General features: G+C 36.5%; 1 protein-coding gene across 1 annotated transcript in view; it reads right to left on the reverse strand.

Moving 5' to 3' along the window:
* The window catches only part of LOC131978772 (ephrin type-A receptor 6-like), a 248,571-nt gene that overhangs the window by 16,369 nt on the left and 216,836 nt on the right, over positions 1–15,366 (reverse strand). Inside the window, exons 9-11 of the mRNA XM_059342527.1 lie at positions 8,414–8,484; positions 5,503–5,628; positions 3,156–3,341 (exon numbers count right to left, since the gene is read on the reverse strand). Coding sequence (XP_059198510.1) covers positions 3,156–3,341; positions 5,503–5,628; positions 8,414–8,484 — 383 coding nt within the window. The remainder of the gene's footprint in view (positions 1–3,155; positions 3,342–5,502; positions 5,629–8,413; positions 8,485–15,366) is intronic.

Below are 15,366 nucleotides of genomic sequence, written 5' to 3' on the forward strand. Positions count from 1 at the left end.
ATGTGTCACCTGTTATTTTATCATGCAGGTATAGCAGTCGGTCACAGCACAATACGCTCCGTAATGAGTCTCTGAAGAACAACAACAGATGGAGAAAGACTCTCTATATACGATCCCCCACCGCAACACAAAGGCTCTGACTGCATGGTGTGTGTGTGTGTGTGTGTGTGTGTGTGTGTGTGTGTGTGTGTGAGTGTGAGAACTAGTCTGCTCTGATAACTTACTGTCTTATCAAGCAGAAGACTAAAAACCTGTTCATTTGGTTATTTCTTCTTATAGTAAAATTAGTATATATAACTACTGTATTTTCTCAAATCGTAGCCGGGGCTTCTGTTAATAAAACATCAGTTTGGGACCCGGCTAATAATACGGGCAGGCTATTATTTGAAGGAGGCTTTTATTAAAAAAAGAAAACCAGAGCAGCTCTGACCGGCACTTTTTAGAGTGTTTAACACAGTGCATCGTAGCCAGTTACCAGGATGTCAGCCATGTTGGAAGTACTGGGGTGTAAACAAACAATGAACAGCTGAATGTTCATTTTAACAGGATTTAAAATGTCTAAACTAGTAAAAAGCCCAGAAGAACGTGTGTAAACGGCTGGACTTTACAGAGAATGACTAGGACAGCAGGAGAAACAACCATATTTACCTACAGGACTAACTTGTGGGGACAAACTTCTAAATACAGAAATCTGTTACCGTCACATGATGTTTCCTGAACGGTATTCTCCGTAGATCACCTCCTGGTTGGAGTTAGGATTTCAGTTTAAGGTGAGGCCTTGTAGAGAGAACTGTTTGGGGTTCAGGTAAACTTGGGCTCATGTTAACAACTTAAAGGAGGACTGGTTGGGGTCAGGGGTCAGGGGTCAGGTTAAGGTAAGGGGGACACATATCGACGGGGAACAGACTTTAACACCGCTAAGACACCCGGCTTATAAAAGAGGCCGGCTTTTATTTACTAAAAACTGTTTTTACAGCCGGATACTAAATGAGGTTGCTCATTAATAGGGGCCGGCTTTAAACTGAGGAAATACAGTAAATATATTTCAAGTCTTTCAATTATTACTAGAGTCTAGAATTCAAATGTTGGTATAATGAAATATGATTCTTCCTAAATAGCGATACATGTTGGATGTTGGATCATAAAAACTACAGTTAAATCTATCAGCAATCAGCAGCTTTTAACCCTTTGATGCCCAACATGGTCTAAAGTTACCAGACTCAGTTTTTATATTCTATATCTTTGCAATAAATTAATTTCATCATTCAGTATTGCTGAAGTATGACTTGTTTTTGATCATCATACATCCTAATTTCTTTGTTTTCATTTCTTACTCTTTGAATAAAACACTTTTTGTATCACCACTCTTCTAATGCACAAGGTCACTTTAGACCCATGTTGTGCATTAGATCAGACTTTATTAATCCCAGCGGGGACATTTCTTTGTTACAGCCGACCACATAAATTGCACACAAAATTATTTCCCTTTTAGATAAAGATAAAAAATAAACAAATTAATAGAAAAAGACATTTAACAATATACAATATACTATATACAACCTAGTGCAAATGAAGTGAATAATGTGCAAAGTGCAAATTATCTGCAAAACGTGTTTATATATTGACACCAATTTAAAACCTGACAAAGCAGACACAAATATTAACTATCCTAGTTTGTTAAATTGGTGTTTTTCCAATGTAAATTATTATTTGGTGGCTCTAATAAGTCTCAAATGTTAAAATATGTGATTTTCCAATGTAACCTGGTGGTTCTAACAACTCTTTTAAAGTTAAACCTTCAAAATAAGACAAACATAGTTACACATATACTCACATTGTTCATTTAGTGAATCACTTTTTGTATCACTACTCTTCTAATGCTCAAGGTCATTTTAGACCCATGTGTGTAAAATTGATGTAATAATACAAAAACTATTTTTCTTCATAAAATATGGAAGGAAAAATGGATATAATGATCTGTTGTAATAAAAAAAAAAGATATTCAGACACACAGCAGCATTAATAACATGGGGATGAATCATTTTAGAGCATGTTGAGCATTAGAAGGTGTTTATATGTTGAGCATCAAAGGGTTAACACCGTGATAAAGGCAGTTTAAAGGCCTTTAGAGAGTCTGAGCAGCTGAATTCTTGTCCAGGGTCACATCTGAGGACCGTCCTCCATCTGAGGACTGAGAGTCTTCAGGGGACACATTTATATTCACAGCCATGTCTCTCTTTATTATACAACCTCTGTAAAAACAACCATATGTTGCACTGGGTGAGCCCCGTAAAACACAGCTCGTTAACACACACACACACACACACACACACACACACACACACACACACACACACGTCTTTTATAGATAAAGCATATTCCTGCATAAAACAACATGAGCATTAGAGCTTCCATGAACATTCATGACTTCACCATCAACATGCAGCAGCTCAGCCTTAAATAAAACCTGTCAACATGCAGCTCACTAGTCTGTAAATACCAACAAAAACACACCACGACTTGTTATTCCACAGCAAAGATTCAGCCTTAAGTAGAGTTTTTATGGTGATTTAACATTTGAACAAAGAAAGAGGTGAATCCATCCATCAGAGAAACATTTCTAATGTCTTCTTACGTTTTATTTTGCTTTTCAAACAAAGAGATTAATGTGAGAGCAGCATCAGACAACAAAACAGAGAAAGTGTTAAATATTTATATGACACAATGAGCCTGATGCAGGAGGAAATATATAAAACATTCACTCTGATGTTCTTTGGTTTGTTTTTGTTTTGTTGATTTCTGGCTCATCTCTGAGGTTATGATGCATGAATATCATATAAAATCACCATCAAATATAGATTATTGTATCTTTATATTAGACCAGGGCTTCCCATGCAGCTGCTTTAGCCTCTGGAGGGAAGATATCATGGACATTATGCACTGTAAAAAAAAATCTGTTTAATTTACGATAAAATACCAGCAGCTGTGGAACTTGACTATGTGTTTTCTACTGTAAATTTAAATGTAAATATTATCAAAAACTATAATTTAGACTGAATATTGCCTTTATGTTTGAGGGTAATTGTGTCCTAGTGAAGATATGGTGTTTGAAATGATAATAATAATAATAATAATAATGATCTTCCTGTACTCACTCTTGGTGACCACGCCCTCCAGCCTGATGATGTTGGGGTGGTCGAACTGGCCCATGATTGACGCCTCGCGCAGGAAGTCCCGCCTCTGCCGCTCCACGTAGCCGCCCTTCAGCGTCTTTATGGCCACGGAGATCTCCTTCTTCCCCGGAGTCCTCAGACGGCCGCTGCACACCTCGCCAAACTCACCTGGAAGGTAAAATTAACTTTTTTAAGGCTCAAATTAAATAAACATGATTATAGAGAACTGAATGCTCCTGCCTGTTACACATCTCTAGTTTTTAGTTTGGAAGTGGAAATATTGTATAATCTGCAACTCATTGAGCAACTCAGAGGCTCTTTAGCGCTCTGCTGCTGTTTTCTGGTCTGACCGTCCAGCGGGGGGCAAGGCAATGCCCAGACAGAAGTTGTGTTTCTTCTTCAGGGATCGATACATTGTCATAAAACCCCAAAAAACAACAATCAGTTATCTCTGATGTACTTGTACACTGTAAAAATAATTTACGGTAAAATATCGGCAGCTGTGGTTGCCAGAACTCCACCGTAATAAATACACTGAGTGGGTTTTCTACTGTAAATTTAAATGTAAATATCAACAAAAACTGTAAATGAAAAGTCCCTTTATTTTTAGGGAAATTGTGTCCTTGTGATAATATTTTATTTCGCCCTATTTCTCATGATTTTTGACAATGTTTTACTATAATTTCTTAAAAAAACATTTTACAGTGTAATTTGCTTGAGTTTATGTAACTTTATACTTCTACTCCACTACATTTATCTGACAGCTTTAGTTACTTTACAGGAAGAGATTTAACATAAAAACATGAGACATTTAAAGTGATTACAGAAGTTTATAAATTAAACCACATCAAAGTAGATTCAATATTTAAAATGAGCGTTGCTTACATAAAAGCATCAATATTAATAATCTAATAATATACTTAGAATATATAAAACAATCTGAGTGGGTCCATTCTGCATAACAAGTATTTTACTTTTGATACTTTACGTACATTTTGATGCTGATACTTTTGTACTTTTACTTCAGTAAGTTCTGAATGCAGGACTTTTACTGTAGAGGAGTCATTTCACACTGTGTATTAGTATTTTTCTGCAGTAAATAAAGGATGTGAATACTTCTCCCCCTGTGAACACATGAATAAACACAGTGAGTGTGTCTCCAGCCTGTTTGTCCACCGGGGGGCGCTGCTGTTCCATGTGAACTAACATCTATTGTCTCTGATTGGTTCAACTTGATGAAATTCTCTCTTCCACCTTCTAAAAACAGAACTGAATCTATTCTGATACTTTCTTTTGTTCTGTAAACCTGTTAAGCTTTAATATTTCTCCAGTGTGAGCAAAGAGAACGACAGAGAGACTCAAATATAAAACGTCTCTTCAGGGTTTCTACCACGCAGCAGCAGAGGGACTTCACCAGGATTATATTATATATGATATATATATGATCTATATGATATATATATGATATATATGATCACCAGGATTATCTTATATATGACATATATATGATATATATGATCTATATATGTTATATATGATCTATATATGATATGATCTATATATGATATATATGATCACCAGGATTATATTATATATGATATATATATGATATATATGATATATATGATATATATGATCACCAGGATTATGATATATATGATCTATATGATCATCAGGATTACTAGTGGAATGACAATAGATCATCTACTCCTACGGCACATTATAAGATTAATATTAATATTAGATATATAATATAGATATTATTATTAATTGTAATAATAAATATAAAACATCTCTTCAGTGTTTGTTCCACGCAGCAGAGGGACTTCACCAGGATTATCTTATATATGATCTATATATGATATATATGATATATATGATCTATATATGATATATATGGTCACCAGGATTACTAGTGGAACGACAATGAATCATCTACTCCTACGGCACGTTATAAGATTAATATTACTGTTATTATCACCAACAGTAAATGATGCTATACCACACACACACACTGAGTCTTTAACTGTGTGTGTGGTCTGTGTGTGTATGTGTGTCTATGTGTGTGTGTGTGTGTCTATGTGTGTGTGTGTGTGTGTGTGTGTCTATGTGTGTGTGTGTGTGTGTGTGTGTGTGTCTATGTGTGTGTGTGTGTGTGTGTGTGTGTCCCTGTGTGTCTGTGTGTGTGTGTGTGTGTGTGTGGTCCGTGTGTGTGTGTGTGTGTGTGTCTATGTGTGTGTGTGTGTGTGTGTGTCCCTGTGTGTCCGTGTGTGTGTGTGTGTGTGTGTGTCTATGTGTGTGTGTGTGTGTGTGTGTGTGTGTGTCGTACCGGCTCCGATCACCCTCTCGATGCGGATCCTGGACGGGTCGATCTCTTTGGTGAACTCGTGGACGGCCTGCGTCGGGTCTTCGTACGTATCCGGGTCCACGTAGGTCTTGATGCCCGGGTACGGGACTGAGACCAGAGACACAAAACAACCAGCTGGTTTAATATTTATTTCATATTTCCACCAGGTTTTAATTAAATAAACATGATTATAGAGAACCGAATGCTCCTGCCTGTTACCCATCTCTAGTTTTAGTTTGGAAGTGGAAATATTGTATAAACTGTAACTCGTTGAGCAACTCTGAGGCTCTTTAGCGCTCTGCTGCTGTTTTCTGGTCTGACCGTCCAGCGGGGGGCAAGGCAATGCCCAGACAGAAGTTGTGTTTCTTGTTCAGGGATCGATACGTTGTCACAAAACCCCAAAAAACAACAACAATCAGTTATCTCTGATTCATGAACTGACACTGAAAAACCTGGAGGACACACACACACACACACACACACACACACACACACACACACACACACACACACTGGTGTATAAGGTGTGTGTTTTAATCTTGAATCTAGAGAACGATGGCAGCTTGTTAGCCTCTTTAAAACTAATTTCATGTGCAGGACCTTTCTTCTCTCACCTCTAGCTCTGCCTCGTCTCTCTCTCTCTCTCTCCTCTCGCTCGCCCTTCCTCTCCTCCTCTCTCTCCCCTTTTTTGTTTCTCCTCCAGCAATCTTCCATCGTCTCACCCCAATCTCCGTCTTTACGCTCACTTTCTAACATCTTTCCTTTTTTTCTTTTTTTTTTTTTCACTCTACAGCTCTCATTTCAATTTGTGTTTTTCATGTCAGGAATAGAAATTTGGGCATTAAAAGACAAAAGACGGGCAAAAGAAAGAGAAAGGTGGAGGAGCAGCAGCAGGCAGCTCAGGGACGCCGCCGGAAACCAGATTCATCAAAAAAAAAAAAAAAAAACTGCTCATGTAGAACTTCAAATAACAGTGGAGGGGCGGTGAGGAGGAGGAGGAGGTGAGGAGGAGGAGGGAGACAGGGAGATGAAGGAGCGAACGCTCTTGACGTCTCAATCCCCGAAACTACACACTGTAAAAAACTACACACTGAAAAAAACTACACACTGAAAAAAACTACACACTGTAAAAAAACTACACACTGTAAAAAACTACACACTGTAAAAAACTATACACTGCAAAAAAACTATACACTGTAAAAAAAACTACACACTGTAAAAAACTACACAGTGTTAAAAAACTACACACTGTAAAAAACTACACACTGCAAAAAACTACACACTGCAAAAAACTACACACTGTAAAAAACGACACACTGCAAAAAAACTACACACTGCAAAAAACTACACACTGTAAAAAACGACACACTGCAAAAAAACTACACACTGCAAAAAACTACACACTGTAAAAAACTACGCACTGTAAAAAGGTCTAAAAACCAGATCAAACAGTAAATCTGAGGGAAATGATCTTGCTGCATGGACAGATTTATTTACTTAAAATAAGAAATGAACTCTTAAAACCAGATAAAGTAAAGCTGCCAGCAGTGATGAACTGGCCCGAGCAGAGTGACCTGATGATTATTTGGTTCTACCAAGATAAAAAAACTTTAGATGTAGAAGTGTTAGATCATTTATCTGGTTTTATCTTGTGTTTCTATCAGCTGACAGCAGCAGCTCAGTGTTTCTGTGTTCTGTAAAGCTAAAACACAGCTCGGCACAGAACCAGATGGAAATGATCCATGGAGCAGTAAAGAGTCTGTTGAATGCAAAGAGAAGAGCATATAGCTGTTATAACTGCTCATAGAATCTCTCTGTCTTCTCTTCTTACTGAAACCAAATATAATGTGACACTTTCTCTCCAAACGGTTTCACATTCTGCCAGAAGTCATTTTCAACACTAACGCTGTGTAATGTGCCAAACACATTTTAGATTTAACCCATTTAAGGCGGGAAAGCATTACCACATTTCTACCATTGAAACCGGGAAAGCAGATACGTGGTTTTGTAGTATTTCTAATTTTTTCCACCTATTTTCAGTCTCTTGGCCAATGAAATGCATCAGAATACATGTGGGAGTGTCATCAACAAAAAAGAAATGACAAAATTACAAAAAAAGACCCAAAATGACAAAAAAAAGACACAAGATTAGCGAGAAAAGACACAAAAAGACACAAAATGACAAAAAAAGATACAAAAATAACCAAAAAAAGACACAAACTGACCAAAAAAAGACACATAATGACCAAAAAAGACACAAATTGACAAAAAAGACACAAAATGACCAAAAAAGACACAAAATGACTAAAAAAAGACACAAAATGACCAAAAAAGACACAAACTGACAAAAAGACACAAAATTACTAAACAAAGGACACAAAATGACCAAAAATACACAAAAATAACCAAAAAAGACACAAAATTGCCCAAAAAGACACAAAATGACTAAAAAAAGACACGAAATGGCTAAAAAAAGACAAAAAGACACAAAATGAGAATCCATGTGGGAGTGTCCCAATGCATCATGGGACTTTTCCAGAACTTATAAATCATGGTGAAGACGACTATAGCGGAGGAGCTCAGATATAACAGCTATAAGCTCTCAGATACTTTATGAATTTCATTTCTATCTGCTACAGAGGCTGAAAAATCTATTATTTAGTACAAGAGTTGACACTTCTGTTGGATTTACAGAGAAACTTCAGGTTTTAGGGGCTGATTTTAAAATCACCAATCAGAGGTTTTACAGGCAGGTTTAGACCTTAAAAAATAAACCCTTTTAGACGTCCCGCTGCCGTTATCATCATTAATATAGAAATTGATTCTCCACCATTTATTCTGTGAAGAGAAAGTTGTTAAATGATGTGAAAGAAGGAGATCAGTGTTTATTCACCGTGTCCGTTCTGATAGGTGGTCCTCCGTTTCTCCTCTGACGTCATCTTGGCCTTAAAGTACCACTGACACCTGGAAACACAGGAAACAGGAAATAATATCAGCTCAGAGTGGAAACAACTCTCCAGAGCCTTCAGAGAATCTTTAATATAAAGGGCATTACAAATAAAATTTATCTTTATTCTATTATTACTTATTTCCTGCAGAACATGACTCATCATGTCAACAGATCCAGTTTCTGTTGTTGACGCGGGAGATTTAAAACACACATTTAATATTCTGGTGAAAGAATAACAACTATTATATTAAATGATGATAGATGGCACTGAGGGAAACTGATGTTTCTGGGTTATAAGGCAGGACGTTCATTTATATATAATTATTATTGTTTTTAATTCTCAAAAAAATATATATAGCATTTTCTCTCGAAAAAGAAATTGTGATTTTTGTAAAAATTGTTTTTTTTTTTACTACTCTTCACTTCTTTTCAGAGCATTTTCATTGAATTGTCTGTTTTACATAATAAGTAGTTGGATATTTGTCTTTTTGTGGCCACAGTATGTTGCTGTCAGTTGTTTTTGTTTATGTTATAAAATGCAATAAAAATATTACAAAAAACAAACAAAACCCCCCACTCATTTAAAAAGTAGCATCCATGCAAAAAATCATTATATTTTAGGAAAATATAAGTATAAGTTCATACAATTAATGTGATATTCAGTCGGCTATTTAATTTAATTATCCTAAAAAAACGTTTTTTTATAGTTTTAAATGGTTCTATGCTCGGTGTTTTTACTACATTAGTTTGAATCGCTACATTTTAGTGATGAAAAATATTTGCAATAAATTTAATCATGGATTAATAACATTTAAAATGTTTGAATTGTGTTTATCAGTTCCTAGTTTAATAAATGAGATGGCCCAGCGCTCTGTTTAACTCTTTGTCCTGTTAGTGAACTGGGCTGAAAACATCAGTGGAAAAGGTGAGAAAACATCAAATACCAGAGAAAAGAGACCAAGCAGCTTTTATGAGCTAAAAGAACCAGAATCACACTAAATAACTCTGCGAGGTCGTTAGATCAGATTGGAAGTGTCCATTAAAGACTCTCAGGCCTTGAAACGTTAAAGACTGCAGCAGGTTTCAGAAATATTCACATTCACAAATAGAACAGAAAGTCTTTCACACAGAGAATTAAATGTTATTTTCCAGACACACAACTACAGAAAGGAAGAACTGATGCAAAACTCCCTGTGTGTGTGTGTGTGTGTGTGTGTGTGTGTTCTTGTTCTTCCTACATAGTGAGGACCAGAACATGTTTTTAACCAACAGAGTGAGGACATTTTTGCAAAGTGAGGACATTTCGGCCGGTCCTCACTTCTTTAAAGTTTTTTTTTAGATTCCAGACTTTGTTTTAAGGGTTAAAGGTTACATGATAATGATAATTAACTGAAACTGTATTGTGTGGTTACAAAACTAACTAAAATTATTGTGAAAATGTCCTCGTCTTTGTCTGATCCATCTTCATTATATATGAAAAAAGTTGACAAAGGAAATAAAGGCAAAATTTACTGTGACCTCTTTTAATCTCCCACCCAACAAATACCCCATTACAAAAAACTACAACTAATAAAAACTAAACTAAAACTAGCAAACTCACTCTAAAAACTCATTAAAACTAACTGAATTTGGAAACAAAAATTCACAACCAAATTAAAACTAAAACTAATGAAAAATACAAAACTATGATAACCTTGCTGGGGAATTTACATTTCAATGAGGGTCCTCACAAAGATAGAAGTACAAGAATGTGTGTGTGTGTGTGTGTGTGTGTGTGTGTGTTTGTCTAAGCAGTTATCTGGGCACCAAGACACCAGGAGACAGCCAAGGACTGATAAAAAGCTGCTGCCAGTAAAGTGTGAGAGCTGAGAGATTAGCTGACAGCTAGAGAAGAATTTATCCAAATAGATTTATGTTAGTGAGGAATAAAAAGTGAAGAGAACACAAAGTAGCTGGTGTCAGAATAAAACGGATCCAAGAACAGAAACGTCACCAACACATTCACGTCTGATCAGAAGAAACAGAAACAACTCCAACTGGTGACGGTTGCATAAATAATAATAACAGAAGAAAAAGAGAAAAACCCTCAAAGAGTTCTTGTATTTAACAGACGTGGAAATCTCGTTTTAGAGAAACAAAAACTTCTCTGGTGACATTTCAAAACATCTAAAAAAGTAATTTTGTAGCCAAGAGGCTCACCATGTCAAACCACGTCATTATTTATTGATTTCTACTAATAATTAATGTAATTTGTATTTACTGCATCACCTACACTGCAAAAAAAAAACAAAAAACCCCTGTTGTTTTTATGGTAAAAACCAGCAGCTGTGGTTCAGAACTTTACCGTAATAAATACGGTGCAACTTTTTATAATATTACGGTAAAATGATATTAACACTGTTGATTTCACGTTTAAAATTGACATTTTATTCCATATTTTACCGTATAAATAAAAAGTTTTTCCATCAAAAGAAACACTGTTCTGCCATATAATTGACAAGAAAACACTTTATAAATGCTGCATAAATTAAAGATTTTACCATTAAATATTACAGTATATTTCTGTTAGAGATATGGTGTTAAGTACATTTAACAGAGAGAAAAAGTATTTTTACAAAAGATAAATGCACAAATGAGAGTGATGCTTGTATATATATATATATATATATATATATATATATATATTACAGTATATTGTTGCTACAAACACAGTGCCAGATTATTTTACAGTGGAGTAATTTATTTTAAAAAACATTTTAATTACAGTTTTGTCTGATATATACATTTACAGTGTTTCATTGTTACTGAAACTGAATTAACTCATTTATCTTTTTACGTCTTTTACTGTCATGGTTTAGCAGTTTTTCACCCTGAAAAAACTACAGACATTTTTTACAGTGTAACTTTCTTGTAATGTTGAGTGAATTTGTTTTGTTTAGACATTAGAACATTTCTCCCTACAAACTAAACAGCAATAACTAAAGACTGGGACCTTCTACTTGTAGCAGTAAACATGAACTAAATGAGGCTGGAAGCTTCATCAACATGTCTCATTAAATAAATAAAGACATTAAACTGATGCTGAGACACCTGAAACCTTTCAGCCTTCAGTCAAACACCTGCTGGAAGAACTTTCTCTCATTCACATGAGCTTTAATGTTCCCACAGTTATAGTTTCAAGGCTTCAGCATGGTTCTAACGGAGCTCAGTGGGTTTATTCTGAGGGAGAACGTTCTGCCTGGAGAAGAGCAGCGAGATGGAAAATAAAGACATGAAGAAGAAGAAAGGTTCTCTGATTCAGGCTGATGAGTTTAAACCTATTTTGCGGTGGAGGACTTAATTAATTACTGGGAGCACGAGGGACTCGCTGATACCTTTATTTCATATTTATTCATTTATTAGATGAAATAAAGAATTCATAGAAGTCCCACAGCATCCAAGGACGCTCAACCATTTAACCAGTCTGGGGCTGTTATGTTGGTTTTTCCTGTTTATAAACCAGTTAAAAATCTTTCCCATGAAGTGTTGGTATCATTGTTTGATATCACCTGATTATTATTTTTATTTTGACTTACTGGATCAACATTTTGAACACACATAAGAACACAAAAAATTACAAAAAACACATAAAAACACACAAAAAACTAAAAAAAATTACAAAAACACATAATAAACAGTTAACACAAAAATTGCATTAAAAATGCTGAATGCACACTGCAGAATTAGAGAAATTTCCGTAACTACAAAATCATGTTACTACACTTGGTCGAAGTGTTTTTTACCTTTGCTGAAAAAGAGTTGATGCACTCCTTTTTCACCAATTTCAGACAGAAAAAATCTTGAGCAATATAAGTGTGATTTGACCAACCTGGTCTCACAGAAATCCGTGGAATAGCCACGGAATCACTCAAATTTCCGTGAAACTGACACGGATTTGGCTACAATGCAAGTTAATGACAGTCATATCCCGTGGCTATTCCATGGATATTTGTTCCTATTGGTTTGTTCCAAGTCACGTGACTTTCAAGGTCCCGGCGGTCAGAACAAAAAACATGGCGGACAGTTCTCTCATTTTTAGTGAAAAAAATGCATCAAAATGGATTTTGATTACATTTCTAGCGAGAAATATATGTTTTATTTTCTAAATATTCACTCAGTGAATGTACATAATCACTTTGTGGCGAAGATCTCGCCAGAAGAAGACGATCCGCTGGGTTTTATTTTGAAATCTCCCTGATCCTCTGAGGAGACACTAATGTTGACAAAGTGACGACTTACGATCAGATTCATCCGCTGTTTTATTTTGTAATCTACCGGATGAGGTGCGATCTCATTGAATCGCGCTTCACTGTAAATGGCCCCGACTCTGCTCTCCTGTTTTAGTTAAAATATCTTCATTAAACAAACATTGTTGTCTTTTTTTTAGCATAGATAATATACATACAGTATAATTATTTATTAGACAGTGTGTGATATTCGATATATTGGGTAGAAAAAGGTTTTCACAACCCTAATAGGGAAGAACTACAAAACGAAAGGTCTAGGGAGTTGTAGTTTTTTTAATAAAACAGGGTTTTCCCCTAAAATTGGAAGTTGGAAATACTTAATTAGTGGCTTTCCAGGGGTTTGAGGGGATGTCAATCACATTTTTGGCATCAGAATTTAAATATTGTCTTGTTCAATGGGGGATTTGTTATTTTTGCAGCATATCCTAAATTCATGTGATCACATGTGAGCCTCCTCCTCCTCTTCCTCCTCCTCCTCCTCCTCCTCTTCCTCCTCTTCTTCCTCCTCCTCCTCCTCTCCTCCTCCTCCTCCTCCTCCTCCTCCTCCTCCTCCTCCTCCTCCTCCTCCTCTTTGAAGCCTGAACATAATCCGGGTTGCCAGATTAGAGCAGGAGTCGGAGGGTGAGGAGCCGCAGGTTGCCAGGTTGGGCCCTGGCTAAGTGGAGTGTGAGGACACTGATAGACGGACGGATAAGCTGCTGGGAACACTGGGAGGAGGATTTACTGGTGAACTCTGGAGACGGGGTCAACTGGTCATTAGAGACATGGAGGCTTCAGCCTTTATCAGCCTGTTACAGTCCTCCTTCATCCTTCATCCTCCTCTTCCTCACTCTCTTTCTACTGGCTTTCATGTTGGAAACAGGCCCACACACACACAAACACACACACACACACACACACACACACCTGAGTGAAACAAGCTGCTGAGAGCTGTAATCAGAGCATCAGAATAATTCAAACCTCTGCTCTGCTGCTCTGACATCACCACAACAACATGAAGCTCACCAAGTGTTTCCTTCTTCTATCTACCAATAATAATATAATAATAATAACAATATATACCAAACGTGTCTTCATTCTGTGGTTCACAACCTTTTAGAGCCAAGGCACATAGTTTACTTGAGAAAAGTCACCAAACAAACATGTCACAAAAAGTATTTATAATGAAAATCCCGTCTGACTTTAGTTTCTGGGAGTGAAACCTGGTTCTGTTTAGTAGAACACAAAGCTGATATTCTAGCAGGAATTGAAGAAAGACAAACAGGAAGATCTTTAACCACTCTGAGTCTCTTTTCTTAGTCTTTACAGAATAGAAAGGTTGTGGAGAAAGGGAAAAGCTGCTTTGTTTCTGAATATGGAACTAGTTGGCAGAAATCAGACAAAAACTGTCAAACGTTGATAAGCTAATCTCAGCTCCAGACCTCCGTTCTGTCTCAGGTCAGTTATTCTCTGCTGCTGTTTGGTTCCTCACCCAGTCAGGCCAGTTATATCATCCATACAACGATCAGGCGCTAATATTGTTTACAACTATGATTACTCTAAATACATTCATCTGCTTAAACTTAGTAAGATTCTATCATCACAAAAATATATATTATATGTGGACATTCCAACATCTGAGTCTCCACTAATATCTCTGAGTCCTAACAAGGCAGGAGGTTGTTGGATGTTCTGGTAACAGGTCAGGGACATGATGTGCTGAGGAGAGGAGGTAACTATCTTCTCTTCTTGGTGACATGACGTGTCCTGATTAAAACTGAAGAATCAACGGTTGGAGAGGGACGCACCTTCTGGAGAGTTCTACCTACATATTAGTAAAACATTGTGAGGTTATAAAAAAGGGTTGGAGGGACAGAAGGGGTCCAACCTCCATGATCTGACCAGATTAATGTGATGTCAGGGACGAGATGTTTGAACCCAGAGACTCTGTAACTGCACATTTCTTGACGTATTGTAATAAAATGTAAAAACTAAGAACTGTGACGTCTCCTGCTCATCATTCCCCATCAAACCATCTGCACAGAGAAAAAGGTGAGAGGATTTACTGTTGGAGTCAGATAATTTAATTTTAAAGGTTTCTTCAATGCATTTCTCAACAGAGACCAACTACATTTACATTTACATTGAGTCATTTAGCTTTTATCCAAAGCGACTTACAGGAAGAACTACAACTAAAACGTGTATCATTCATTTATTTGATTTTTTTAACTGCAATGTGATTGATACAGGCTAGCAGGCTAACGCTACGGGCTAACGCTAGCGGGCTAGCACACCAGAAAACAGCTCTGGTGGAAAAACCTTGTTGGAGAACCAATCAGGTGAAAGTGGATAATCTTCCGCGGCACACACAGCAGTTGGGAATCACTGTCTTAATTATCTTGTTTTGAGTATAATTTACCTGCTGACCATAACTTTATGTGCTTATTTTGTGTCTTTTTTTTCTTGTAAAGTTAATAAAACCTAAAAAAAGTCATTTTGTAACTAGTGAGTGAATAACCTCTTCACAGGGATTTCAGTCTTGTGTAAAGACTTGTTTTTAGGATTGACATTGTGAGCTTTTTCATGCTTTTCAATCTATTCAACTGTTGAATATGGTGAGTTTTTACCTAA

This window comes from Centropristis striata, chromosome 10, assembly GCF_030273125.1.
Source record: "Centropristis striata isolate RG_2023a ecotype Rhode Island chromosome 10, C.striata_1.0, whole genome shotgun sequence".
Taxonomy (NCBI): domain Eukaryota; kingdom Metazoa; phylum Chordata; class Actinopteri; order Perciformes; family Serranidae; genus Centropristis; species Centropristis striata.